The following is a 26,234-nucleotide window of genomic DNA, read 5'->3' as shown; positions in this document are numbered from 1 at the left end:
TTGAGTTGAGATAGCCAAGTTTGCGGCGAGGTTCAGAAACCACTATCTATCTAGGTTGCAACCCCCGCGGCCTCTTGGTGTTGAAGAAATTCGTTCCCTTCATTTGAAAATGGGCCTTGCGCAAGGCCCTATCTTCAACATGGAGCGACCGTTAGTGTGACGTCACCTCGTTTAGTCATTCTGATTTAAATGGGTTTGTTCGTTGAAAAATCGCTTAAAACTTGGTCTGAACTTTGTTGTGGTGCCTACAGAGTAAAAAGAATCAGCTTTATGACAGTAATGTGGCCTGGGGAAGGAGGTAATTTTGGGCTGTGACGTCACATATTTGAAAGTTTGTGTTTGGAATATGGGAAGCCTAAGATGTTTAATGAAAAATAAATGCCAGAACCGTGTTCCTGGTCATCCAATCTATAAAGTCGGGCACAATTTAACTGGTTTTAACAACATTTTAGAAGATGGGATAGTCCCTTTAATTGCCTACTTCTTTTGCTTGTTATTGAACTTCTGTATTTCGTCTGATATCTTTATCCATCTGTTCCTGAAAGCGGGATTCGCTTGCAAACTGTCCACCGAAAACACCTTTTTTCTCCGGATAAATTTAATTTTGCTCTTAAGTTTTATTGCATGACGTTTTAGATCATCATAAGTGTTAAGACAGTCTTGAGACGAGTTTTGCTCTCTCCTTGAATCTATTCGCATTTGATTTGAATTTAGATAAGTTCAATGTTAGCTCGTAACACGGCGGGTCAGGGACGCCGACCTACCAGGGAGTCAGCCGGCGGTCGCTCCACCAATCAGGAAGCCGCTTATTCTGACCAATCAGAGCCGGTCCCGGGTGGCCGACCTCTGGCCGGGACGCAGCTGACTCGCCATGTCAATGCGTGTTGTTAACTTAAATGACATTGTTGTGTGTTGTTTACTTTTGTGGTGACGTCTGCATTCTGAAATAAGCAAGAGCGCTGGCGGCTACAAGGGTTTGTAAGTGAGGGCTATATGTCTCCTAAAAGGCTGGATGTAATTTTAAGGCTACACCAAAGCAGTAGGTCAAGGTAGGTACTTACATGGCGTGAACTGAACGAGGGAGCTATCCACTATCAGCCTGGTTAGACGTTCCCCGTTTCGACCCCGGTTGACTCCACTCGTAAAGCGGTGTGTTAACCCGCGCCCTGATGGGGGGGCCATTTTGGCCCCCCCTGTGGTTTTTCTTAAATAGCGAGAAAACGGCGGCGCCAAATTTTGGGTACCTTACCGGACATCAATTTGACACCTTCACACAAAATTTCAAGTCACAGGTCACCTCAGGTCAGGAGTTATTGAGGTCAAACTGAGGTCATGTTCGAGTAAAAATGAGCCAAAAACATGACATCTTGAAACGCTCACCAATTCTACAGTTAACAAGCAATTTTAAAGTTCTTTATGTGGTTGTGTAGAGAAAAGACGGCGCTACAAAACTGCTATCTCGGATTTTCGAAATTTTTGGATTTTGACCCCCAAAAATCAAAAAAATTGATTTTTTTAGAAAAACTCAAAAAATTTCCTAATTTTTTTCGAATTTCGAAAAAACCGGAATATATGTGATAGTCCCTGCGCTCTTCGATATACATACCAAATTTTAGATCGATACCTCTTTTTTTGGCCAAGTTATAGCGAAAAAACTATTAAAAATTGATGACGTCAAATTTTTGAACTCAATTTTTAGCGATTCTAGACCTCGTAGCGCAAAACGGAGACCACCATTGAACTCCCCGTGACGAGCTGCATCGAATCGATACCCATTTTATGCAAAAATATCAACTTTGAAATTTGACCCAATTTGACCCGACCTTGACCTGACCTTGACCTGACCTTGACCAAAACGTGACCTAAGCTGGCCCTAAAGTCTGTCTGACCCACATAATCGCATTTGTCATGTAAAATGGACCATAAAACATGTATCACACGACACTTTCAAATTGTGACCCCCCAGTGACCTGACCTCTGTGACCTGACCTGGTATCAGTGACCTCAAATAGCAAAATATGTGTTTGAAGAACATTTCCCCATCGATGATTTTCAATGAAATGCATTTTACACGATTTTACAACGCATTTCTTGAAATGCCTGTAAACGGTGAAAATTCGACCTTTGACCTGACCTGTGACGTCATCGGTTTGACCGAGGTCAATGAAATTGGGTCACAAGGTAGTTCCCCCGTGGGGCTATCCAACACCGTTTACCGCTTGTCGCTATGTTGCGTGGTTCTCGAGATCTGAGGGGGGGGGGCCAAAATGGCCCCCCCCCATCAGACCGCGTTGCTCGGCAGACCCCATCTGGGCGCGGGTTAAGTTTTTGTTGTATTGTTTTTACTTCTATATACTTATACTCGGAAAAAATGTGAATTATTTATGGTTTAATTATATTGCAAGGCTTTTCTGTTTTTATGTTGACGAAGTGCGAGGCTATGGAAATGATGAGATGCCAGCACAGAATGACGAAAAACCTAAAACTCAATAAAACCCCTGTCTCACGTGACCTCCCGACCCACCGAATTTCAGGTGACCTCTGTGATTGCCAGCTGACCCCAGTGACATCTGACTGACCTGCGCCATCCTGATGACCTCTGTGACCTCCGTCTGACCCCGGTGACCTGTGCCGGCAGGTAGTGGACGTGAAGCCGGCGTCCGGCGCTCCGCTGGCCCGCCACCAGTGGCAGGTGGCACGGGCCATCTCTGAACAGGCCGGAGGTTACCCGTACCGGCCGCTGAGGAACCGGAAGCGCACCTCGGCGCCGGCGGCAGGCACCTCTCACCCGGCCCACCGAGTGGCCATCCAGTACCGGTGCCGACGCTCCTGGCCCGTGGCTCCAGCCGCCAGACGGAGGTCAGTCCCGGGTGGGCGGGGCCGGGGGGCGGGGGGGGGGAGGCACGTCGTGGGGCTACGGGGTGGGGGGGGGGGGGAGGGTAGCAGGGGAGTACTCTGGAAAAGCGGCACATTGGCAGATGAAGGGAAGACGTCACTTACCTTAGGTTTATAAAAAAGTTAACTACATGAAGGTAACTGGAATACACTTGGCCCAGCCAAGTGTATTCCACTTGGCTGGGCATAACAAGTTCAACGTGGCCAAAAGCTGCTTTACGACCATTTTTTGGCATGCATTCACAGAAGCCTTACCCTTAAATTGAGGTCTCTAACCACACCTCCAAGGTTACCGGTTGACCCGAGACGTTCACAATGGGTCTGTTCCAGTCGCACTTTCTAACGCTTCTAAACTCCTCCAATAGCAAGATAGAGGAGGTTGGAGCAGGGCCCCCTCCTTGGCTTTGTAGGGGCTAGAGCTGCCACTGGAACAGGGAAGCAATCCTGGAGGAGTTCAGAGGTGTTAGAAAGTGCGACTGGAACAGACCCAATGTATGCCGATCGCTGGGTCCCGCAACAGTGCACACATTAGTTTCTCCAAGGAGCCTTTATAGTTCAATTAGTGTATGAGCTCTAACTCTTGCCGCTCCCCTTCAGCCGGAGGCCCGGAGGTGGAGAGGTATGATAATGTTAGCTGACACGCCAGCAGTCTCGTGGTAGGCAAGTGTATTCGCAGACAGTCACAACCCAACAATAATAACCAATGTGGTCTGACGGGCAAGGGTTTATCACGCGTGCTTGATAGAAACTGGTATGAGTTGTAGAAATTAGGCTTTACTCATATGGAACTTGAACCATGCTAATTGCAAACGCATAATAGATGCCTACCAATATCAGATGCCGGCTTAGCCGTAAATAATGCTGTGTGTGCACAACAGCACACATGATTGAGGATGGGATATTAAATCGGAAAGGTTACGACCAAGCATGGACAGAGTTATGAATCTGATGAGGCTGGGGGGATCCGTGCTATCGTAAGTTATATCGGACGTGGCTGCGAAACTTCTCTCGGTACGAAACTTCTCTTGATCGGAAGAAAATCGGAGGGATGAAAAAGAAAGAGAAGCTCAACCTCAGGCTGAGAGAAGCTGAGAGAAGCTGCACAGAAGCTCAACCTCAGGCTGAGCTTCTGTGAAGTGATTCATTGTGATTGTGTGTTATTCCAGTCTCCAGCAGCCCTCGACAGAATCGGTGGATGCAGAGTTGCATCACTAGCGCCACCTCTAGCTATTCGAGCAGACGCCAACGACACCTAGGTCCACCCAAGGCACCGACCAATGCTCCAAGGCATTGGTCGATGGACTGGGAAAAATCGAGAGGATGATCAAAAGTGGATCATCCTGCGATTGTAAATCGACGTAATTTATCAGCCTTCTAACATTGTATATTTATCTCTTTTGATATATTCAAAGCCGCTGAAACGTAAAAACACGCATTCCCTGTTGACTCAGATTATAAAGGGTAGTCTTAGTCAAACCATACGTTTTTTGCGTGTTGGTATTACGAGTGAGTGGTGATACGTGACAACTGACAGTTTTGTAGTTTGATGAATAATGGTGAATATTGTTGCCGAATTTTTAATTGTTATTTGGTCCTCAGGGAGCTTATGTTGGAATCAAGTCTTTGTAAAGTGCCTTTGATGATTCACTTGACGATTTGGAAGAAAACATGGGTTGATGTTGATGATTTCAATTGTTGTTGACTCCGAAGAAAAAAAGCGAAACATCAAACGTATACTTACGTATTCTTCATGTGTAGCATTTGAAATGGTTATAATAGTTTATAGTATCGTCCAAAAATAGCGAAATGAAATTTTTATGTGTCCTGACTTTAACCTTTATCGGGTAAACACTACATACCCATATACTCGAAATAGTTATTTAACCGTTAACACCTTACGTGTTTATAAACATTTCACTCATCGTGGTGCACATTGCGTAGAAATACTAGTAAGTTGACACATCATGCCACGTCTGCCGAGCAATAAGATGCTTCTCATTCTTGTTATAAGTAGGGTTATGTGAGGTAAGACGCCCCTGATTTTCTTCTTAATGTTTTTCTTCTGTAATATAGTTCTATGTGAAGTTACTTTTTTATCATTGGAGACGTCTGTCCTCTTGCCGTGCAACTATAAGATCGATATAAATCGATTACATTAGATATAATTGGAAATAGGTTTTCTGCTCCGGTGAAAATTCAGCCTGTGGTCCTTGTGCCCGCAATTTATAACGCTTTTGTATTTGTATTTATTTACTCACGGGTTCCATTATATGGCTTTTCAGACCTGAGACCGTGATTGAGAACGTTTAATGTCAAATTGCACACACACAACATTTTTAATTTCCCCACCTTCAAGCACACGCACTTTCCTAGCCCATGCGGGGTGTGTTGCTCGTGATTTGACCATGCCAGTTTAAAGTACACGCGACTTACATGAAATCCACATCAAAATGCAGGAAGGCACACTCATGAAGCACATACAGCATCACACGGTAAAGCCTTTGGGTCAGTGGTCGGCACGTCAGATCACACAGGCCATAAAATCTCACTTAAAGAAGTTACAATGGGTCCTGATTTTCTCGACACTTGTCATCGACCTCTTGAAAGTCATTTAATGACCAAGGACCTAAAATTGGGTGGCAGCGGCTCCCTATCGTGAAAACGCTCGTTGTTTTCCGCAAAGCTCAGAGGCCAAGAGGCTTGGAGTCCGATCGACTCTGCACTCGCTTGCGTTCGCGGCTGTGAAAACACTAACAGACGGGCGACGATTAGGACATGGGAGCTGCTTTTGCTCGACTGTACAGAATGGTGAGCAGCGGCATGAAAATTGGCATGCGCCAGCCAATCAATTCATGTTGTGCGCGTTTGGCTTCGACTAATCGCTGAACCCTGGGACTAAGCAATCGTCATGTCTGTGCCATCAAAGGAGCCCTTAATTCTAAAAATGAGGCTTTTTCAGAGGCCCTCACTGTCCCCGCCAAGGGGCGCCATTACCTCCAAAGGGGACATGCCTCACCTTACTTTACATATGTACAGGAAGAAGGAATACGTTTCAGTTCATCATGCGTGTCATGAGCGTGAATGCTAAGCATGCATATTTGTAATAAGAAAAAAGTCACAAAGGGCTGTCACGAATGTCACGAGCTATTATCATAAATAGCTGCTCATCTTGCCACAGCACCACCTGAAGCACACCACCGTAGTATCACGGACACACTCTGTGACGTCTTTTCACTGCCACCCTGACTACGATCGCGACACCTAATAGCGCCGTCATCGCTCCTAGCCCGGCGGTCATCGCCGCAAACCCATACCGGTCAATGATGGCTCCACCCAACACAGGACCCACTGCGCACCCTAACGAAAAGATGACGTGGAACAGGCTCGAAACGAACGCCCTGGTGGCCACGCTGTCGTCGAGGCCACTGGCCACGCTCGCGTCCAGCATCGTGCTGTAGCAGGGAGTGTAAGCGCCGCCAAAAAACAGCAACTCGACGGTCATCCCCGCTCCAGTCATGAGCCAGTGTGGTGGAACGGGAAACGCTGGAGCGATGAAGAAGATCCCAATGCTAGAGGCTACCAGACAGCCAGCCATCTGAGGAAGCGAACTGGGTCTTGTCTCCAAGAGCCGAGCCCAGAGAGGGTTTACCAGCACGTACACTACGCAAGAGACGAGAAAGAAAAGACCAACCAGTGTCGGTGGTACGGCGAGCACCCGGTCAGCGTACACCGCGAACGCTGCCTCGACCGTGTAGACGTCGGCAGAGTAGACGAAAACCGTCGCCAGACACAGCCAGTTGTCAACAGCGCCGAGAAACTTTAGCAGCGACGCGGCAAATGACGCCTGCTGGCAGTCGGTGCTCTCGCTGTCGGGTATCAGGCGAATTAGGGCCACTGAGGTCAGCAGCATCAACGCTCCGAGTGTGAAGAAGGGCGTGCCGAAGCCGCCGACTGCGTACAGGCCGCCCCAGAGGGCCGGTGTCAGCGCGAGGCCAGCCGTCAGCGAGGAGCCGATCACGGCAACCGCCGTGGTCACCCGACTGCCGAACTCACTACCGGCGATGGTGTAGCCGCACGTGGAGATGGCCGCCGAGCCAACCGCTTCCACGAGCCTCACCGCGAACGCAGCGCCCATGAAGGTCTGGGTGTCTTCGATCCGGTTCAGCAGCCCAAACAACAGCGTCGTCGCGCCCGCCAGCGCCAGACCGATGTTGTAAAGCCGACTGATGCCAATCTTCGGAGCCAGCCGACCCACTAGCGGGCTCAGCATCATCTTTGCCACGGCGTAGCAGCTAAAAACGCCGCTGATGGCTGCTTGAGAAACGCCGCGAGAGGCCGCCTCCACCGGAAAGAACGGGATCATGATGGCGATCAGAGAGCCATCCATCACAGCGACCATGCTAATGCAAACCAGCAGCCTCCGCTGGTTGGGGGAGAAGCGGTCTTTGCGGGGTGGCTCTGGTTCTGGCCTCTTCTCTGGCCACTTGCCTTCCAATGTTGTGTCGTTGTGGATGTTCACTGACCGATAGTCGGGATGGTCACTTGGTTCTCTGACCGGGCCTCCGTTTTCGTTGAGCAGTCTATAGGTGTCTGACTCCTGTGTGTTACCCATGGCGACTCGCTGAGTGAACTGATTCCCAGGAATTTTTGGCGATCAGTTCACCAGTCAGGCACAGATGCGGGCGGTCACAATGTCCACACACAGCTGCAGTCGCTTTGGAGGTCAGCCACCTTTTGTGAGGAATGCCATTGTTCCCGAGATGGCAGTCTGATTAACCCGCGACCACCTGGGGGCTCCAATTCTCCGTTTTTTTATTTTTCTTTTATAGCTTGTGACATGTTTTAGGTTCATAGGTAAACATGACACACTGAATCGGAAAAATGCACCTGTGACCCCCCTGTGTGCCCCTTAGGTCATCTCAGGTCATGAACGGTCACCAGCAGTTTTTTGGCTACAACTTTTGATAAAGACGTGCTACACCTTTTTTCGTCCGAATTCACAAAGATGAAGTCCAAATTCACAAAGCTGAATTCCAAATTCACCAAGCTGAATTCCAAATTCACAAAACTAAATTACGAATTCAAAAGTCAAAAGTCCAAATTCACAAACAAAAAGTTGGAATTCAAAAAGATAAGATCGAATTTCAAAAAGCAAAAATGTGATTTCAAATAAGTAACAAGCAATTTCACAAACCAAAAATGCAATTTCAAAAAGATAATGCTGGATTTCAAACGTTGTTTCTTGTTGTTTTCTGATGATATGTTACCTAGCTCTTTTAACATATACCTACAATTTAAAATGACAAAATATTTTGTTTTTTTTCGGATGTAAAAATAATGTTCCTATATCTTCAGAATTTGTCGGTTTTAGCTTATAGTGGATACCTAATAACGTGATAATGAGCAGAGTGGCCATCTGCAGGCACTGATCTCGTTGAAATAAATGCAAGGCAACGGACGGACAGTTTTATTTGCGACTTAGACAAAAACAACGCAAAGCTGCTTGTCTGACAACGCCGTAGGGCACGTTTGGAACTAAGCCACTACAAATCAGAAACATATCTTGAACCTCCATCACTCTCACACGCCCATCGCCAGGTCGGCCAGGGCCACGCACCCGGCATAGTGGCGCTGGACGTGATTGTAGAAGTTCATGCACATCACCGGGTTGATGCACTCCATGGCGGCGTCCATCTTGGCCTCCAGGTAGCGCAGCCGGTGCTCCTGCTGGGTGATGCCGTCAGTCGTGTCCATCATGGCGCTGAATGATGACGCCATGCCCCGCTTCATGTTCGCCTTCACTGCAGACCAGACAGCCTCAATCGGGTTCAACGGCGCGCTGTATGGCGCTGTCCGTACCAGCTCCAGACCAGGGAACTCGGCTGCAACTGCCTCCAGGTCACAGTGTACCGGCGCGTTGTCACAGACGATCGTCACCTGGTCGAGCGGCAGAGGGCAGGCCTGCAGGGCACGTCGCAGCCAGTCAGAGCAGTCCGTCTTCCGAAAGGACCCTCGTCGGCGCTCCCAGTAGATGATGCCGGTCTGCGACATCAGCCCGATGATATGGACGTTGGGGCCCTTACTGGTGGCGGCCTTCACCGAACATCGCAGGCCGCGGCGGGATCGGCCCTGAGAACGCCGCAAAAACAGGTTCGCGTTCGTTTCATCCATGTAGAGCACCGATCTCCCACTCCCCGTCGCCGCCATCACCTTTCGCACGTACTCGGCCCTCTTCTGCTTATTTGCGGCGTTGTTCATGGCCACTGGCTCGGCCACGACCTTCTTCATAGTAAACAGCTGGCCGTGCAGGTGGCGGTGGATGGTCGGGACGGATATGGTGACACCGGTGTCCTGGCGCAAATTGCGACCGATCTCCACGAGAGATATCAATGGATTCTCCTCGACGTAAGTGACCATCTTGTCGACCATCCCCTGGGTAACTTTCTTCTTTGTGGCACCGCCACGGGGACGCGGCAGCTGTCCTTCGGGCCTCGTAATGTACCCGTAGGCAGTGCGGACCGGAATTCCATTCGCTGTCGCAGCCGCCTTCCAGTCTCCACCTTCATTGAACACGGCCACGACCCGCTCTTGGGCATCCCGGGGGATCCGCTTGTACGGCCCACGCCTGGTGCCCGGCGGAGGGCCGCGCCTGCCTCGCGGCTGTGGTGGGCCGTCACCGCCACCGGCAGGTCCAGCTTCGTCAGGAGCTCCGTCAGGAACTGGATTTTCAACCTCTGTCAATTCTACCTCAACTTGCATATCCCCATCATGGTTAAAAAAATAGTCAACCTCCGTTGAGGACTGAGACATACCTGGCTACAATAAAATAAATCACAGCAAGTTATTGACGTTAACAGAGCAAATGAGGTAAGCATCTGTGAGTTCAACGTTCAGAATGATTCATGTGGATTCATAAACAATTGTTGTAAAAAATCACGTGTTCCATGTGCTATTTTTGTTAAATGAGTTCCTCCAAATAGGAATATTACATAATATTAGCAGATGTATTCCTCATGCGGAAATTTATGTACCTTTTCTTATAAGCACCTCTTATTACGGAGCGAGCGAAGCGAGCGTAGTCTTTCCTTAAGCCCCGGTCCCACTAGGCGTTGCGACCACTTACGACCGCCTACGACCCAAATCATTGCCGACCACCGCCGACCATCACCGAATGCTGCAGATCCATCGCAATTACGGTCACATATATAAAGGGTTGGCAATCATCGTACGACTAATCGCACAAGCGGTGGCAGACCATCGTACGAAGTTTGCCGAACCAAGAAAAAATTGGGACATGAGTCGCACGAATGACGTGCGAAACTCGGTGACAGCCGTGAGTACGTCATGCGATAGGTAACGACTGGCCGCTGACGACTGAAGATCTGTTCAAGACCTATCGCCGATTGCCGCACGATTGGTAAAGAGCGGATGTTCCGCTAACCATATTAGTGGCAAGGGGGGGGGGGCTGTTTACATCCATCCCTGAGGCTTTTCGGAAATATCTTCAAAACGACTGGAGCTAGGATGCCGAAATTTTCTGACTTTTCTTAAAACTAAGCTGGGCACTTTTCCTGAAAATTTTAAGTTGATATCTTTATCAGGGGAGGTTCCAGGACATGGGGAATCGGGAGGTCCTATTCGTGAAGCGAGTCATTTAATTAACGATCACGATGCTGATGCATTATAACTGTAATTATTCATTATGTAGGTATATCAACATTATTTGTAGGTATAACAGCTTTAGAAGTGAACAAGAAACGGATCGTAGGTGGTTCCAGGGAAAAGGAGAGAAGGTCAATGTCACCTCCCACCTTCGGTGCCCTGATGCCGCCTATGAATATTCAATCTAATTTAGGCATTTTATCACACGTTTTTGTATCATAATGAGATTATTAAAGGAAATAGTTCACTTTTTAACATGGGTTTTGAACTGGAATAGCAGTTCCGTAGCTTGGGCTGAGACGAGCATAAATCAGGAGCTTTTACAGCCCAACGATCACCCTAGGCAAAGATATTCTATTTCTCGTCCCGAAAAAGGTGTCTTGCGTTGAGGATGTGTGCCTTGCATATATTTCCATCCAGTATGAAAAAAGCATGGGTCCCGAAAATTATTCAGAAACTAGAGAAATTATCTACGAGAACTCTAGAGAAATTCTCGTACTGATCAATTAGGACATTCAGGGGAACATTATCAGATCGAGCAGATCGCCCAAATGCCGGTGGCTGCGATAATTTCTAGTTTCTGAATAATTTTCGGGACCCATGCTCTTTTCATACTGGATCGCGTGTGCCTTACAGAAACTGAAAAGTTCTTCCTATATCAAAATATAGAAAATAATCTTTTGTTATAAAAAGGTTTTATTTTCTTTGCTGATCATTTTGAACATAAAAAATCATAAATCCGTTGCAAAAAAAATAATTTCGTGAAAGTGACCTATTTCCTTTAATTTGCCAGCCCGTTTTGGTGGCAGCACCAACAAAACATCCGATTGATTATGTATTTAATGTGCCTCCAAATTTCATAACCTGTAGGAATCCGGCTATTAATTTTCGAAATGCTTATTTTTGTAATACATGTCAAATTCTGATTCATCCTGCATCGATCGGCAGTAGTTGCGTCAAAATTGGTTGAAAAACATGGCCATGGTGAGGAGTTGAAAAAGCATCTGAAATGTGTAGTTTCTATCCCCCTCCTACCTTTTTGCGTTTTTTGGACTTCCATTCTTCAAAATGTAGATCACGTTGAGGGAATCGAATGCCATTCGAATTTTGAAAATCGGCAGGTTATAGGCATTTTGACACCAGCCGCATTTTCGGGTCAGGTCAGGTCATTGACCTATGGCGTCAGAAGTGAACCTCTGCACGATCTTCAGAGGTCGCAACTTCGCAACGCTCTCAGTGCCAGAGGAGCTTTCACAAGGAGATTAAGCTTACAGGACGTAGTAGAGGTCTCACAACTTGTACATCTCAGATTTTTCCTAAAGGTCACATGACGAAAGGTCGGTTACGTGACCTCACCATTTCAAGTCAATGGGGGAAAATAAAAACTGCTATTTTGACGCTGGGAAAGATCTTAAGCTATCCCAACCCCAAGCATATCGAATCGTGATTTCATGCACTCTTTGCAAGTTTGATGCGTCACTTTTGCATTGTTAATGACGTCACTAGGGCCATATTAGTTTTTCGTCAATAACTCCCGATCCAATTGAACTAGCGAGTCGGGAGAGCCACCAATGGACTTAAAAGACCTGCCAAATTAAAAGATATGCGACATGACCTCATTCGACAAACTTCGTGACCTGTAAGCCCTGGCCTGACCGTGACCTGAGTTCAACCCCAACAAAAAGTATATCATTCGACAAGTCTCAACAAGGCGAACACGATGATGTCAAAATCGCGGCTTTGCGGCCTCTTGATTGTTTTGTTTTGTTTTGTTGGGTTAGGCCCTTTCGGTCCAATGAGACCATTTCAGAGCCGGGAGGATGATAGGATGTAGGGGGAGACATTGGTCTGGGCAGGCACCTTAGTGAGTCGCCGGGGCTGAGCCCGTCCAGAGGACAGGCCACCCAGCCCCAAGGCACTCACTGCACCCGGCTACGAGGTGCGCTCCCTCGGGAGCAGCGGTGCCGCTCCCAGGGAGCAGCCCGCATGAGATAAAGTTGCCTGTCCAGCCCGGAGGGGGGTTGCGGCGTGGAGAAGGATTTCCGTATCCTGAGGATAGAAGCATGGAACGGTGGGCGGTCTCTTTTAGCCAAGTTATTTATCAAAAACTGAACCCATAACTTTGGCACTTGACCTGACGTAAGATGTCACCGGTTGACCTAAGACCTTATAATCGGGTGTCAATAACTGTATCTCGTAACGGCGCACACGCTTGTTTTTCCTGAGGCGCGCTAGCTCCATCAGAGGCGAAACGGGGAGGGGGGTCATACCCGCCCCCCCCCTTCGCCGGCGCGTAGAAGAAAACCAATATGTCCGGCGACGGGCTATGGTTAAGATCTCGTTCTTTTCCAGAGTCAAGTGTTCAGCAATTTTCTTTTTCTCGGTCACGTTCCGTGTCGTGTCCCTCATGTTCTGGAGCTGGGCCGCCTGGAATGGTCGGTATTTTTGGGTCGGATCCCACCTCCGACTCGTGAGAGGCACTATATAGTAGGCGGTGCATCATTTCTTATTTCTTATTGCGCTGTTTTTATTTGAAAATCTACTGAAAATGGACGATTTTTTTACGCATCCCCTTCATCGTCTACGGCTGCTCTCAAAGTGAGAGCACTACATATGTTCGCGGCCGTGTGATAAGGGTCGGTATGAGATCTGAGATGTCCGTACCACTGTCGTCGACTAATTTCCGACTAGTGCCGTGCAATCGGCCACCATCGTGCGATTGCTCGGCGATCGAACCTTGGTGGTCTCGCAACTGGTTGCTGATGTTGGGAAGAACGTCGTGCGATTATCGGCGACTTGCATACGACCGCCGACCGCTCCCGACTAGGCCCGCGACCACCGAAACCTGTCGTGCGATACTCGCCGTCCTACTAGCGAACAATGAAATACTTGTTGCGGTTTCTCGCGAACTCTTTGCGACCAAATCGGTCGCCAGGAGGTTTTTAGTGCATCATCAAAAACCTCTTGGCGACCAAAATGACCTCGCGACGTCTGAAGACAAGTCGTTCATATCAACATCCAATCGTACGAGCTCTTGAAGAATTGCGACAACCTTTTGCCGACCACCGATCGTGGGCGGTCGTAAGTGGTCGCATCGCCTAGTGGGACCGGGGCTTTAGATTAACGGAAATTTCTGAGTATGAGCGGCCGGCCGGCCGGCCGGCCGTGGTCACGCTTTTGCGAGGCTTATATCTCAGCAACCACTTGACCGATTTACACGCGGTAATTTTTGTAGGGTAGCTTCATTCCTTCTACCAAGTATTGGACTATTCCCGATGCATGTGGGTGACCCCTTATGCACGTGCCACGTGCAAAACGAAGAGGTGTCAGTTTTGTTATTGTTGCAATATCTCGGTAACTACTTGGCCGATTGCGCTGAAAGTTGGCATGTAGGTAGGCACCCACTAGGCACTGCATATACATGTGCCAGAGTTGGGGTGCTGCTGCACGTGCGCACGTGCAGGGGTCGTTTCCAGATCTCGGGAACGGCTGGACCGATTGCGCTCAAATTTGGTACACGGTTACGGAGCAGTTAGTAGGGTGCCGTGCACAAGTCAGTTGGGACCCATTTTGCACGTGCGCACGTGCAGGGTGCCGCTTCCAGATCTCGAGAACGGCTGGGCCGATTGTGCTCAAATTCGGCACATCGCTAGAGACCGGTTAGTAGGGTGCCACGCACAAGTCAGTTGGAGGTACCCCCTCGCAATTTCGCACGTGCAATGCCCACCCTCTCGCTCGCTCCGTTAGTCGCCCCATAAGGCGCTATACTGGTAAAAATATAAAATTCAGGTGCAGCAGCTTTGTCTGTAGTTAGTTCAGAATATCTTTTGAAATCAAACATTATCTTTTTGAAATTGCATTTTTGTTTTGTGAAATTGCTTGTTACTTATTTGAAATCACATTTTTGCTTTTTGAAATTCGATCTTATCTTTTTGAATTCCAACTTTTTGTTTGTGAATTTGGACTTTTGACTTTTGAATTCGTAATTTAGTTTTGTGAATTTGGAATTCAGCTTGGTGAATTTGGACTTCATCTTTGTGAATTCGGACGAAAAAAGGTGTAGAGTGATGAAAACACGTCAGATGTATTCAGCTCGACAATACGGATCGACTGATATGCAACATGACCCATTCCGGTCTGCAGGTCTGCACCTTGACCTGAGGTCAAATTTTCAAAATGATCTTTCAAGGTCAACAAATACTTTATTCGATGCGTCTCGACGAGAGGAACACGATGCTGCCAAAAGTAATGTCGTGGCTCTTTTGAGTCAAAAGTTATTGACGAAAAACCATTTTCGTGAAAACTGCTATTTTTACAGTTTTTGCCCTCTGGAGGCTTAACCGTTGACCTGAGGTCAAATCTTAGAGCAACACTCAGAAAGGTCTGCAAAAGGGCTATCGAATGAGCTTTTCCGTGGCGCTGTAGCTCTATTGGTTCCCGAGTAAGCCGTTGGCAGTTTCCAAAATTGTTGAAATGGACTACATTTGACCTTTGATGACCTTTGGCGACCTGACCTTTGAGCTGACCCAAAAATGACCGAAGTGTTTCCGTCATTATTTTTTATGTTCTTTCGAATGCCGCTTACCGTGTGTCGTTACGTGGCCCAGGATCCGAGTTAGAGTGGGGGGGGGGTGTGTTCAGACGATTCCATGACAAAATATCGAAACGCAAAATATCGAATCGCAAAATATCGAACGCAAATTATCGAAAACAAAATATCGAAGTCGCAAAATATCGAAACCTCAAAATATCGAAATCGCAAAATATCGAGTCGCATAATATCGAAATAGCAAAATATCGAAATAGCAAAATATCGAATAGCAAAATATCGAAATAGCAAAATATCGAAAGCAGAATATCGAAAGGCATGATATCGAATGCATAATATCGAAAAGACAAAATATCGACAGCAGAATATCGAAAAGACGAAATATCGAAAGCATAATATCGAAAGGACAAGGTATCGAATTCAGAATATCGAACAGACAAAATATCGATAAAGCGAAATATTTTCATTCAAAAAACGTTTTCATGAGGAGATTTCAAATGCTTCGTCTCGGGGTTTGATATGACCATTAATTCTCGAGATAACAGAAGGGGATTGGATCCGACCCCCTCCCGGCGAGCGTCGAGGATTAATGTTCAGCGGTAGGGAGAAAGGCCACAGAGGAAAGAATCAGATCAGTTTGCTGGAACTCGAGAGTGAAGAAGCGCGCGAGCCGCTAGTGGTGGTGGCGTGGTGGTTGCCAGGTCCCGTTATCGATTGCTACAGTCAGGGAGGAGTTTGTGAATAAAAAAGCTAAGCTATTCTACCGAAACAATAGAATTCCTCACAATACGGTGGCTGGCCAAGTGCACTGCTGACCACAGCTGTGCAGCTAAATTGGGTCCGGCCCCACCTGTCGCAGATAGCTAACCGCCAAAAACGCTTTCAATTTTATTCCATCAGTTCACCCAGTGGGTCGCCATGGTCAGCACGCAACAAATGGAGTCACAGGCACTGCTACACGAAAACGGAGGCCCGGTCAGAGAACCAAGTGACCATCCCGACTATCAGTCCGTGAGCATCCACAACGACACAACATTGGAAGGCAAGTGGCCAGAGAAGAGGCCAGAACCAGAGCCACCCCGCAAAGACCGCTTCTCCTCCAACCAGCGGAGGCTGCTGGTTTGCATTAGCATGGTCGCTGTGATGGATGGCTCTCTGATCGCCATCATGATCCCGTTCTTTCCGGTGGAGGCGGCCTCTCGCGGCGTTTCTCAAAAAGCCATCAGCGGCGTTTTTAGCTGCTACGCCGTGGCAAAGATGATGCTGAGCCCGCTAGTGGGTCGGCTGGCTCCGAAGATTGGTATCAGTCGGCTTTACAACATCGGTCTGGCGCTGGCGGGCGCGACTACGCTGTTGTTTGGGCTGCTGAACCGGATCGAAGACACCCAGACCTTCATGGGCGCTGCGTTCGCGGTGAGGCTCGTGGAAGCGGTTGGCTCGGCGGCCATCTCCACGTGCGGCTACACCATCGCCGGGAGCGAGTTCGGTAGCCGCGTGACCACGGCGGTTGCCGTGATCGGCTCCTCGCTTACGCTTGGAGTGGCGCTGACACCGGCCCTCTGGGGCGGCCTGTACGCAGTCGGCGGCTTCGGCACGCCCTTCTTCACACTCGGAGCGCTGATGCTGCTGACCTCAGCGGCCCTAATTCGCCTGATACCCGACATTGAGAGCACCCACTGCCAGCAGGCGCCGTTTGCCACGTCGTTGCTAAAGTTTCTCGGCGCGGTCGACAACTGGCTGTGTCTGGCTACTGTTTTCGTCTTTTCTGCTGTCATTAACACGGTCGAGGCAACGTTGGCGGTGTACGCTGACCGGGTGCTTGGTGTGCCGCCGACTCTGGTCGGTCTCTTCTTTCTCGTCTCGTCCACAATGTACGTATTGGTCAACTCATCTTGGGCGCGACTATCCGAGGCACGTCCCAGTCCGCTTCCTCAGATGGCCGTCTGTCTGGTAGCCTCTAGCATTGGGATCCTCTTCATTGCCCCAGCATTTCCCATTCCACCACACTGGCTAATCACGGGAGCAGGGATGGTCGTTGAGCTAATGTTCCTGGCTGGCGCCTTCACTCCCTGCTACAGCACGATGCTGGACGCGAGCGTGGCCAGTGGCCTCGACGACAGCCTGGCCACCAGGGCGTTTGTTTCGAGCCTGTTCCACGTCGTCTTTTCCCTAGGGTACGCAGTGGGTCCTGTGTTGGGTGGAGCGATCATTGACCGGTATGGGTTTGCGGCGATGACCGCCGGGCTAGGAGCGATGACGGCGCTATTAGGTGTCGTGATCGCAATCAGAGTGGTAATGAAAGGACGGCATCGGGTGTCTCTTTGATACTACGGATGGTGTGCTGAGGTGGTACTGGCTGAGAAACAGCCAACTCTATATGTTAGTTCTGTTTGTTTCGGGCTCATATATCACATTTCTGAAAAATAAACTCAGCCTTTTTCCGGACAGTTTCGTGACTTGTATTGTCACTGCGTCGGCGGTTATACGAGCTTGCGTTGCACACTGAGTGTGCAACGCAAGCTCGTATAACCGTCGACGCAGTGACAATACAAGTCACGAAACTGTCCGGAAAAAGGCTGAGTTTATCTAACCATTATTGAATCTGCTAATCTGCTGAGAAATAATAAAAACATTTCTGAAATATATGCAAGTATGTTTATGGGGCGAGCCAAGTCTTTTTTATCCAGGGATTACACTCCACATCACACTCCAGACCGCACTCCAGTCACGATAGTCCAGGGATGGCACACTATAAACCATATTCCAGCTGGACCACAACCCAGTGACCACACTCCGGGGACCACACTACACCTCACATTGCGCAGAGCTCAACCTCGCCGAAATACAGCTTCAGCTACGCAGCGCATCACTGACTATGTACTTACAATTTATTTTCTTACAATTTGTTTGCTTCAAAGGGATCGTCGATGCAGAAGGAAGGGTTCAAAACGTAGTTGTTCAAAAAAAAAAAAAAACTACGCCACATCAAGGTATACTTGAAGCTATCGAGCGCCGTCTCGCTGTTTCTTCTTTATCTTCAGGCGAATTTATATTTAGCATTGTCGTTCTGATTATCATATTTCACAACGCATTCGCAACATTCCACTGCAGGCAGCCGATCTGTATTCTATGAGTAGGACAATTCCACCATATTTTGCCTGTTTGTGTTAGGGTGTCTGCTTCCCTCCCTCCACCGGCTGTAGTTTTTTATCCGCGTGCTCGTGCCGGGCACCCATTTGACACAGCTGGTGGACGGCGACTCCTGGCTGCCTGTTACGGCGACTCCTGGCTGCCTGTTGCCGGGCCGGCCGGGCGGCTCGATAATGCTCGCGCGGCCATTTCGAGGGTGACGGACGCGGCTCTGGCGCCCTGACCTGCGCTACATGGCCGCCCGCGGCCGGGCCGTGTTTGCTCTCTGAGCGCTAAATGGGCGTAGCGCCCGGTCAGTATTGGCCGACAGAGGAAATAAATGGTACCGCCTTGTCGGCGAATAGCGAGAAGAGGCACACATGTCGACCCGATTGTAGCGCGGAATGAGAGTCTGTTGTTGGCGGGAGAAGAAAATCAAGGGAGCCGGACTAACCATGTGGAAAAGAACCTTTTTTTCTGGAGTTTTAGAGTTAATTTGCTTTATGTTCATGTTTAATGAAATCTTTATTACAGATATTCTGGATTCGTTACAAAATACAAATGAGATTACGTTTGCCATTTTTGCTGATACCATGAACACCTGCTCGCGACCTGGCGCTCAGTCTGCGAGCTGGTCCAACATGTGACTCCGGATTTTGTAGGTGGCGTTGTTATCGCTGATGGAGCGGTCCCGCGGCTGCGCTACTCTGTGTGCGAATTGGCCTGACAGGTAGTGCTGATTCTGCACACGTGTAACCCTCCCTCACGCTCTGCGGTTGACTGACACCAGCCTATAGATGTCGCTCTCGTCGCTTTGTTGATGTGCGCCGCCCTTCCCGGGCCTTCCAGCCTTGACTGCGGTGGAAAACTGCGACAAACCCAGTTCGAGATGGATGGTGGCCTCTGTAGTCCTGTGTTTCTGTGATCGTATCATAAATGGTGCTGCCTCCCAACCTTCTAACCACTAATCTTCTGCACTCTTCTAATCAATTCTAACTGTTAAACAAATCCTATCCTCACCTTTAGCCCTATGCAGCGCCATTTATTGATTCACGTTTCACTCAATCTCCCGATGCTAATCTCAAATGCTTCTTTCGTTGATGATTAAATATATGTACCACCGGTGGACTCCGGGGAAAACAACAACAACACTTTCAAAGGTTTCAAAGGTTGAGGTTTGGCGTGCCTTTCTTTTTCTTCAAGTTTTTTTCCTTTTCTCCTGGAAAATTTGGCGACTACCGCCATGTTGGAGTGAGCATGCTGATATTAGCACATTGAAGTGGGGCATTTGGTTTCCAGTGTCTTTGGGAGAGAATGATAATTTGCATCGTACAATGCCAAGTAACCAACGCATATTGCCAGAGTGTCAATACTGGTAGGTATTTGCACCGAGTCCAATTGATGACGGTACGAACTACGATCATAAGAATGATACTCTTATCTGGGGAAGAAACCTATCATCCCCTGCAATTGACAGTCGGACTACGTTATTCTTTGACGCGCTGAACTACGAATGACAGTTGCGCAAACTGGGCAAGCTGCGCAAATTGGGCAAGCTGCGCAAATTGGGCAGTCCCATGCTTACAGCCCTATGTGCAATCCTCTGAGGAATTTCATCAAACAGGGATACCCCACCAATGCCAAGTCATTCGTTAGCACGATCCTGATGACAGGCCATCAAACTCCGCTACCGAGCCGGGCATATTCCGTGGACAGTGCGGTGAGCCCCGCTGCCTCATTATTCACTTCATTGGCCGGCTAGCCAAGGAGGACCGATCACACGGGGGAATCGGCACCACAATGCTGACGTAGCCTGGGTGGGCGGCACAAAATCGGCGGACTCTGTTCTGTGATGACGACGTCAGCAGTGGATGACGCGATTCACCGCACATCGCTCCGAGAGACACGTAATGACGCCGACGGGCTGAAGGTGAAATGTCGAAACTTACGGGAGAGACGCTTTGTGTCTGTTAGCGAGATTGAACATGATAAAATAGTGACTGCCTGTTAAAGTGTGTGCCCGTGCTGGAATGGTGACGCATGGCTTACGAGGATTTACATATATCACTCCTCACCGATGATATATACGCCACAGAGGAGCGATGCAGTCTAAGGTAAGGCGATGGATGGATGCTGCGTAGGAACGCATTTCGATTTTAAACGTCTCCCTTGGGTACCTTTCCAATTCTGGTAGGAAACTCAATTCGCACGATGGTGATTATTTTTATTTGTGGCTTTAACCAGGCTGGGTTCAATAACACAATTTTTCCATTGATTTTCGACAAGCCGGTTGTTGAAGAATGACTGTCAAGGAGCGTGACATTCAAAGACTCACTGACGTTTGCATCAAATAGATACGTGTACGGGTTAAAACTGAGCACGTATAGTATTATAGGCAACTTAACGCGACGTCCTTCATGGAATCATTCTGCAGTATTCATTTAGGGTTTTCCGTTAGGACTAATGTGATCAGAGCTTGCTCCTGCTTGCTCCTGGAATTGGACACTGGACAGATGTTACTAAGCCTAATGGGTCGGTAGTCGTTGGTCAGTGAAGTTTAATTAGCTGTCCTAGCACTGCGGTGTCGTTAAGTTCGAGCTGTTCTCCTCGGATACTCCGGCTGAAAGAGCTGACGGCGGCATTCGTATTTTTTTAGTTTAACATCTTCGAAGAAAAATCGAAGGCCACCTTTGGCTGTATGTTGATCTCTTTGTTTGGGCGGTTGCATGCAGTCATTTTTCGATTTTCCAATATTTAGGTATTTCCATCTGCTGTTCTAGTTAATTAACATTTCAGAAGACCGTAGACGGCTTATCAGCAATGGCACATCCGTTTCTATACATGGACACAATCCCACGCCATCCCAAACTCCATATCTCTTCAGCAGTGACCTGCCAACGCGCCGGAGGCTGCACCGTTTTCACTCGGCCGAACGGACGGCGCCCGAGGCCCCGCGGCTCTCCGTAACGAGTCCCGCCTCGTCCAGAGGCACGCCCCGGGGACTCTGGAGATCCTTCACCGACATAGAGTGTTCCGATGAGACCATATCGTCCGCTGGAACGGCCACACACGGCCGCCGGCTGCTCCGCCGAATGGACTGTGCCACTTGGAAGATGGACGCAGTGCAGCCTGAGATGACCCAGGAGACGGCGGTGTTGCGCCCCGTGACCCTGGCTCTGGGGGTGCGGACAGTATCGCGGTGCATGTGTATGTACCCGAAGGTCATGAAGTGACCCAGAGGCGGGGTCAGGGTGGGGGTGAGGTCAGAGGGCAGTCCGGGTCCACACCTGCGGGGCCGTATGTTACACGCCCTACCAGAGGTCCGGGACGCTCCCATTGCAGCGGTGGTGTGAGGCTGGGGAGCCGAGATGAGAGGGGTGTTATACGGCCTGGTTTGAGGTGCGCCTGCCTTGGTCAAGGAATGACTGGCATCTTGCAGATTAGGGTGTGTCACTAATCGCAATGCAAGGTGCTCCATCGATTTTATTGTGCTCCACTCATGTGGAAAGGGCGTGGCGTTGTTAATTTCCCGCAAATTTTAACCCCCAGGCGGCGCCGAGCGAGAGAAGTTTGCCCTATCTCACAACATAGGCGACCCTAGCGCCCCTGGCGGCTGTTTGCGAAACTAACAGGCCGTTGACTGTATGGGCTTATCCCTGCTCTCTGTAAGCGCGGTCTAAGGACAAATAATAGTATGGGCAGATTGCAGAGAGTGCAAGCTAATTACGAATACCTATAATGAATACAATATATTGTCACAGGGGCCCAGGAACATTCTTCAAGTTGGGGTGCAAGCCCAAAATACCTGACATGACGCATATGAAATAGTAGCGTAGTCAGGGGGTCCCAGGAGGCACGTGCCATCTAGTCCCCCCCTATCGCATTCAGAGGACCCCTCGGGTCGGAGGGGCTCTGTGGCACCACCAGTTTACTTCTCAGGGTCTATGCTGGCCATATTTCGATTAAGAAAGAATAGGGCTCGTAACAGCACTTCGTGAGTCCAAAGAAGCCTCACTAAATTGTCCATGAGGGTTACACGCCGGCTTCTGAAGGCTACTGGCGGCCTCTGAGGGCCCTTTACCGGCCTCTTATGGCCGCTAGCGTGCCTCTGAGAGTCCTTGCCGGCCCAAGAGGGGCCATATCTAGGGCCTTACGCCAACCTGTAATCAGTAATGGCCTCACACCAATGTCTCTGACGGCCCCATTACGACGACTGTGAGACTGAGGGCCCTCACTGGTGCTTCTGAGAGCCCACCCGGCCATAAAGACCCCTGCGATACCAACTGACCTCTGAGGGTCCACGCTGACTATATTTCAGCTGAGAAAGACCTCACAGGTCTCGTAAGAGCACCTCATGAGCCCCTAAGTAGCCACACTAAGATCTCCGTCAGGGTCTACGCCGGCTTCTGAGGATCCCATAACGGAGACCGTGAGGGCCCTCAGCAGGGCCTCTGAGGTTTCACAACCAGCACCTCTGAGAGACCCACACCAGTGCTTCTACGGGCCCATAAGGACACCACTGAGGGTCCCCCAAGCCAGTGCCACACCATTTATGCAACCCTATATTGGTGGCTCTGAGGTACCCACACCTGCGCCGGTGAGGGTTCGGCAAAAGCATATCTGACGACCACCTACCTGCAACTCTGAGGGCCCTACACCAGAGACTGAGGGCCGCACTGGCGTCTCAGAGTACCTTGTCGGTATCTAAGGACCCCACAGGGCTTCTGAAAATGCCGCCGGCCTCTGTGGGCCCCTTGCCGGTCTGAGGTCCCCCTCCCCGGTCGTTGAGGGCCCCCTGCCGACTTTTAAAGGGTTCGCACCAGCAGCTCTAAGGGCCACACACCCACATGTAAACGGACCCACACCAGTGTCTCTGAGGGTCCACAACGGTGTCTGTATTCTGTGAGGACCCTCACCGGCGCTTATGAGGGATTCACACTAGCACCTCTGAAGGGCCACACAGGCGTCTGTGAGGACCCCACACCAGTGCCTCTAAAGGCCCCTTGGAGGCTCTGAAGGCCCTGCATCGGTGATACTGAGGGTCCTACCAAAGGCACAACACAATCCATTAGTCTCCTTCTGAGTCCCACACGCCGCCCTCCCACCATAGGCGGCGGAACGGGGAGGGCACCGGGGCACCGTGCCCCCTCTGATTTGGGCATTTTAACATTAGCCCTATGGACGTTGCATGGAAAGAATGGGACCAAAAGTCGGCAGTGTCCCCCCCCCCCCTCCACTTAATTGAAGATGTTCCGCCGCTACTGCCTCCCACCGGAGCGAGTAAACCTGTATCAATCAACGACTTTACCACCGTTGTACGTCATAATGTTCTCATCACGCCAAATCAAATACCATCCGGAACCAAAATGGTCCAGTATAAAATCTGACCTACCAAAGTTATGATCAAGTTCAGATAAAATCAAAGTGGGATGACAATAGCAGGTGTTCTTAAATCGATGCCGAATCAGCAGAAACCATTCACATGCAAGAGAAATACCTTGTGCTGATGTTTATATAAAAACAGACATGTAGGTCCATAAAAGGGAGCAGAGATCCTTCATCGTTGCATCAATGTTGAGGGGGCGGCGCCCACTCGGCTCTTAAGTTGAAGGGGGGGGGGGGGGGGGTAAGCGCCCCCACTGCCCCCCCCCCTGTTCCCCGGGGTCTATGCAGTGAACGACGCTACAAAAAAAAACATGTGACACCTAATAGCAGGCACTATAAACATGCGCTCGTACGTATCCCGTCAGACCAGGACGGGGATCGGGGGTAGTACTATGCAATACATATACATTAACACAGAACTATTTCGTGCTTTACGATGCATAACATCACAGTTTCACCAACATTCTGAGTGCCAGACAAGCCAACAGCAAGGCGTCATTTCGGTAAAATGCATTTAATGATGATCGTAAGCTCACAAAGCATAGCAAGCGTGTTAGTTCAAAACATTGCCGCTAGGGGCGCTGAGGTCGCTAATGCTGAGAGATAGGCCAAAGTGTCGGCGGTCGGCGCCGCATGGGTGTTAATATTTGGGGGAAATAAAAAATGTCACACGGTTTCTACGTGTCTGGGGCACGATAAAATCAGTGGAGCACCATGTTTTGCGAAAAAAGTGCCCAAAATGACACACCCTATTGCAGATCATACAATGTGATCCGGGATCCGCATATATCGTTTGTAGTTACTACACTTTAGATACATTATCATTATCAAACCTTTTGGCTGTTACATAGTTTGTTCACTTCCTTTGCTTATTTTGTATTCAAATAATAAAACTGGTCGGCTTTTCAGGCGACGTATGCTGTGCAGCACCAGATGACTTTTCGCGCTTGGGTACATTTTTATTAGTAGCTTCGACTCCATGTGGGTCTGAGGCTTAAAGTATGAAGCGGTTACAACCTTTTTCCAACATGTGTGTTGGCCAGCAAAAATGATAGACTTACAGCCTCTCATGAGGGTCAGGTAGCCGTTCTTTTCTTAATATTCTCAATGAAGATGAAGTTTCGGCTTTTCAATAACTGCGATTCTTCTATCTGACATTGATATAGTTTATCGTTAGATTTCACTTCACAGTACACATAATCACGCTCAGCAATGCTCACGCTCAGTAATAATTATTCATACAACAAAGCCTAATTGTGTCCAGCTAAACTATCTCGTTTGGTGTCCCTCCGTCGTTCTGGCTTGGTTCTCGACGCCTAGAATCATTGTTATCTAATTAGCGTGTTGTTTGTGACGCACGGCGACGCGCAGTGGCGCGTTATGGCGACACTCACAGCCTAGATAACAGCCCCATTTATTCAGCGCTAGCGTCGCCTTCCAGAAAATCTCATAACTAGAGATAGCATCGCGCCGGCCTTTTCCTCGGACGTCTCCATTGTCGTGGGACGACAGCTTTAGACGTCAGCGTCCAGCCGCATCCGAGTCGTCATTTTTTTTTCTCGGCACGAGCGCGAGGGGCCGGTCGGGGTCCCGGAGCCGGCGGCAGCAGCTCTCTGTATTAGCCGGGGCGCGGCGGAGGCCCCTGGTGGCTGCCGCTGCAGTCCCATACCGTCTCTTGTTTACCGGCACTGCCCCCGCCAGTCTCGGAGGCCGTCAAACAATGCTGCGCTAGATTAGTTCACTGCACAGAGGTGGTCGGCAGAACTCAGCGCGAGGCGCAGCAATTTAGGCCCTTTTCAGCGGCGCGTGCAATTGCATAGCTCTGCGATGTGCACGTGGACGGCATAGTTAAAGTTATGCCATATGCATCTCATTAGTTCAAATGCACGATCCACGGGCGTGATGCATTTACCATGATTTACAAAACCCTGGATTTCAGATCTTTTGTAACCTGGTAATGAAATATACTTAAGTCTTTCAACGGTAAATGTGAAACAACGTTTTCCCATCACCAAAATCACACATATGAATCACCATTCAACTATGCTGTGCAGTTTGATATAGTAGATCATTGAATTAACTAAAACAAGCTAAAAGCAATGCGATTTTACGACTATCTGATTTCACGCTTGGCTTTATGTAACTTGGAAAGCAGATGCTTTTTTATAGAAATTAAGCTTTCGAACAATGCAGTCGGTGAAGGCTGAACGAGACAAAGCTCTAAAACAAATATATCCCGAGTGGTCTGAACTGGAAAAGCTTCAAAGGGATTATGCTAAGTGCAACCATTTGTGCGGTACTTGTGCTAACCAGTTTACGTCAGCAGTGACGGGTGAGCATCATTCGTCGCTCGATGTCCACGTTTTAACAGTTCGCTATGCTTTTGGGGTCCTACCTTCATGTGACGAACAGTAGCCCTGTTACAACTAAACACACCATGAGGCGGATAAAAGCCGGCAAATAAACATCAGAACAGATGAAGGCGCACGTCTAAACGACGTCAATGCCTGAGCCAATGTTTGGCCGCATGACTCCCGGAGCAAGGGATAGGCGTACACACAGTGAAGCTACCTGCGACGCTTTTAGACGCCGGTATAACAAAGCAAACCTGCAG

At 49.1% G+C, this 26,234-nt stretch overlaps 1 protein-coding gene and 1 long non-coding RNA gene across 2 annotated transcripts; both read left to right on the top strand.

Moving 5' to 3' along the window:
- Positions 1 to 889: 889 nt before the first annotated feature.
- On the top strand, positions 890 to 16,116 carry LOC122373456. The gene is made up of 3 exons (XR_006255047.1): positions 890 to 978; positions 2,639 to 2,859; positions 16,007 to 16,116. It is a non-coding gene; the product is annotated as an uncharacterized LOC122373456 (long non-coding RNA).
- Positions 16,117 to 16,249: 133 nt separating this feature from the next.
- Positions 16,250 to 21,468, top strand: LOC122373747 (MFS-type transporter SLC18B1-like). Its single transcript, XM_043352108.1, has 3 exons — positions 16,250 to 16,977; positions 17,185 to 17,280; positions 21,222 to 21,468. The coding sequence occupies exons 1-3, from the start codon at positions 16,250 to 16,252 to the stop codon at positions 21,466 to 21,468; spliced, it is 1,071 nt and encodes a 356-aa protein (XP_043208043.1).
- Positions 21,469 to 26,234: the final 4,766 nt, after the last annotated feature.

This window comes from Amphibalanus amphitrite, unplaced genomic scaffold, assembly GCF_019059575.1.
Source record: "Amphibalanus amphitrite isolate SeventyFive unplaced genomic scaffold, NRLGWU_Aamphi_draft 000038F_arrow, whole genome shotgun sequence".
Taxonomy (NCBI): domain Eukaryota; kingdom Metazoa; phylum Arthropoda; class Thecostraca; order Balanomorpha; family Balanidae; genus Amphibalanus; species Amphibalanus amphitrite.
Note: the sequence above shows the minus strand (reverse complement) of the source record. Positions and strands in the feature narration are given on the sequence as shown.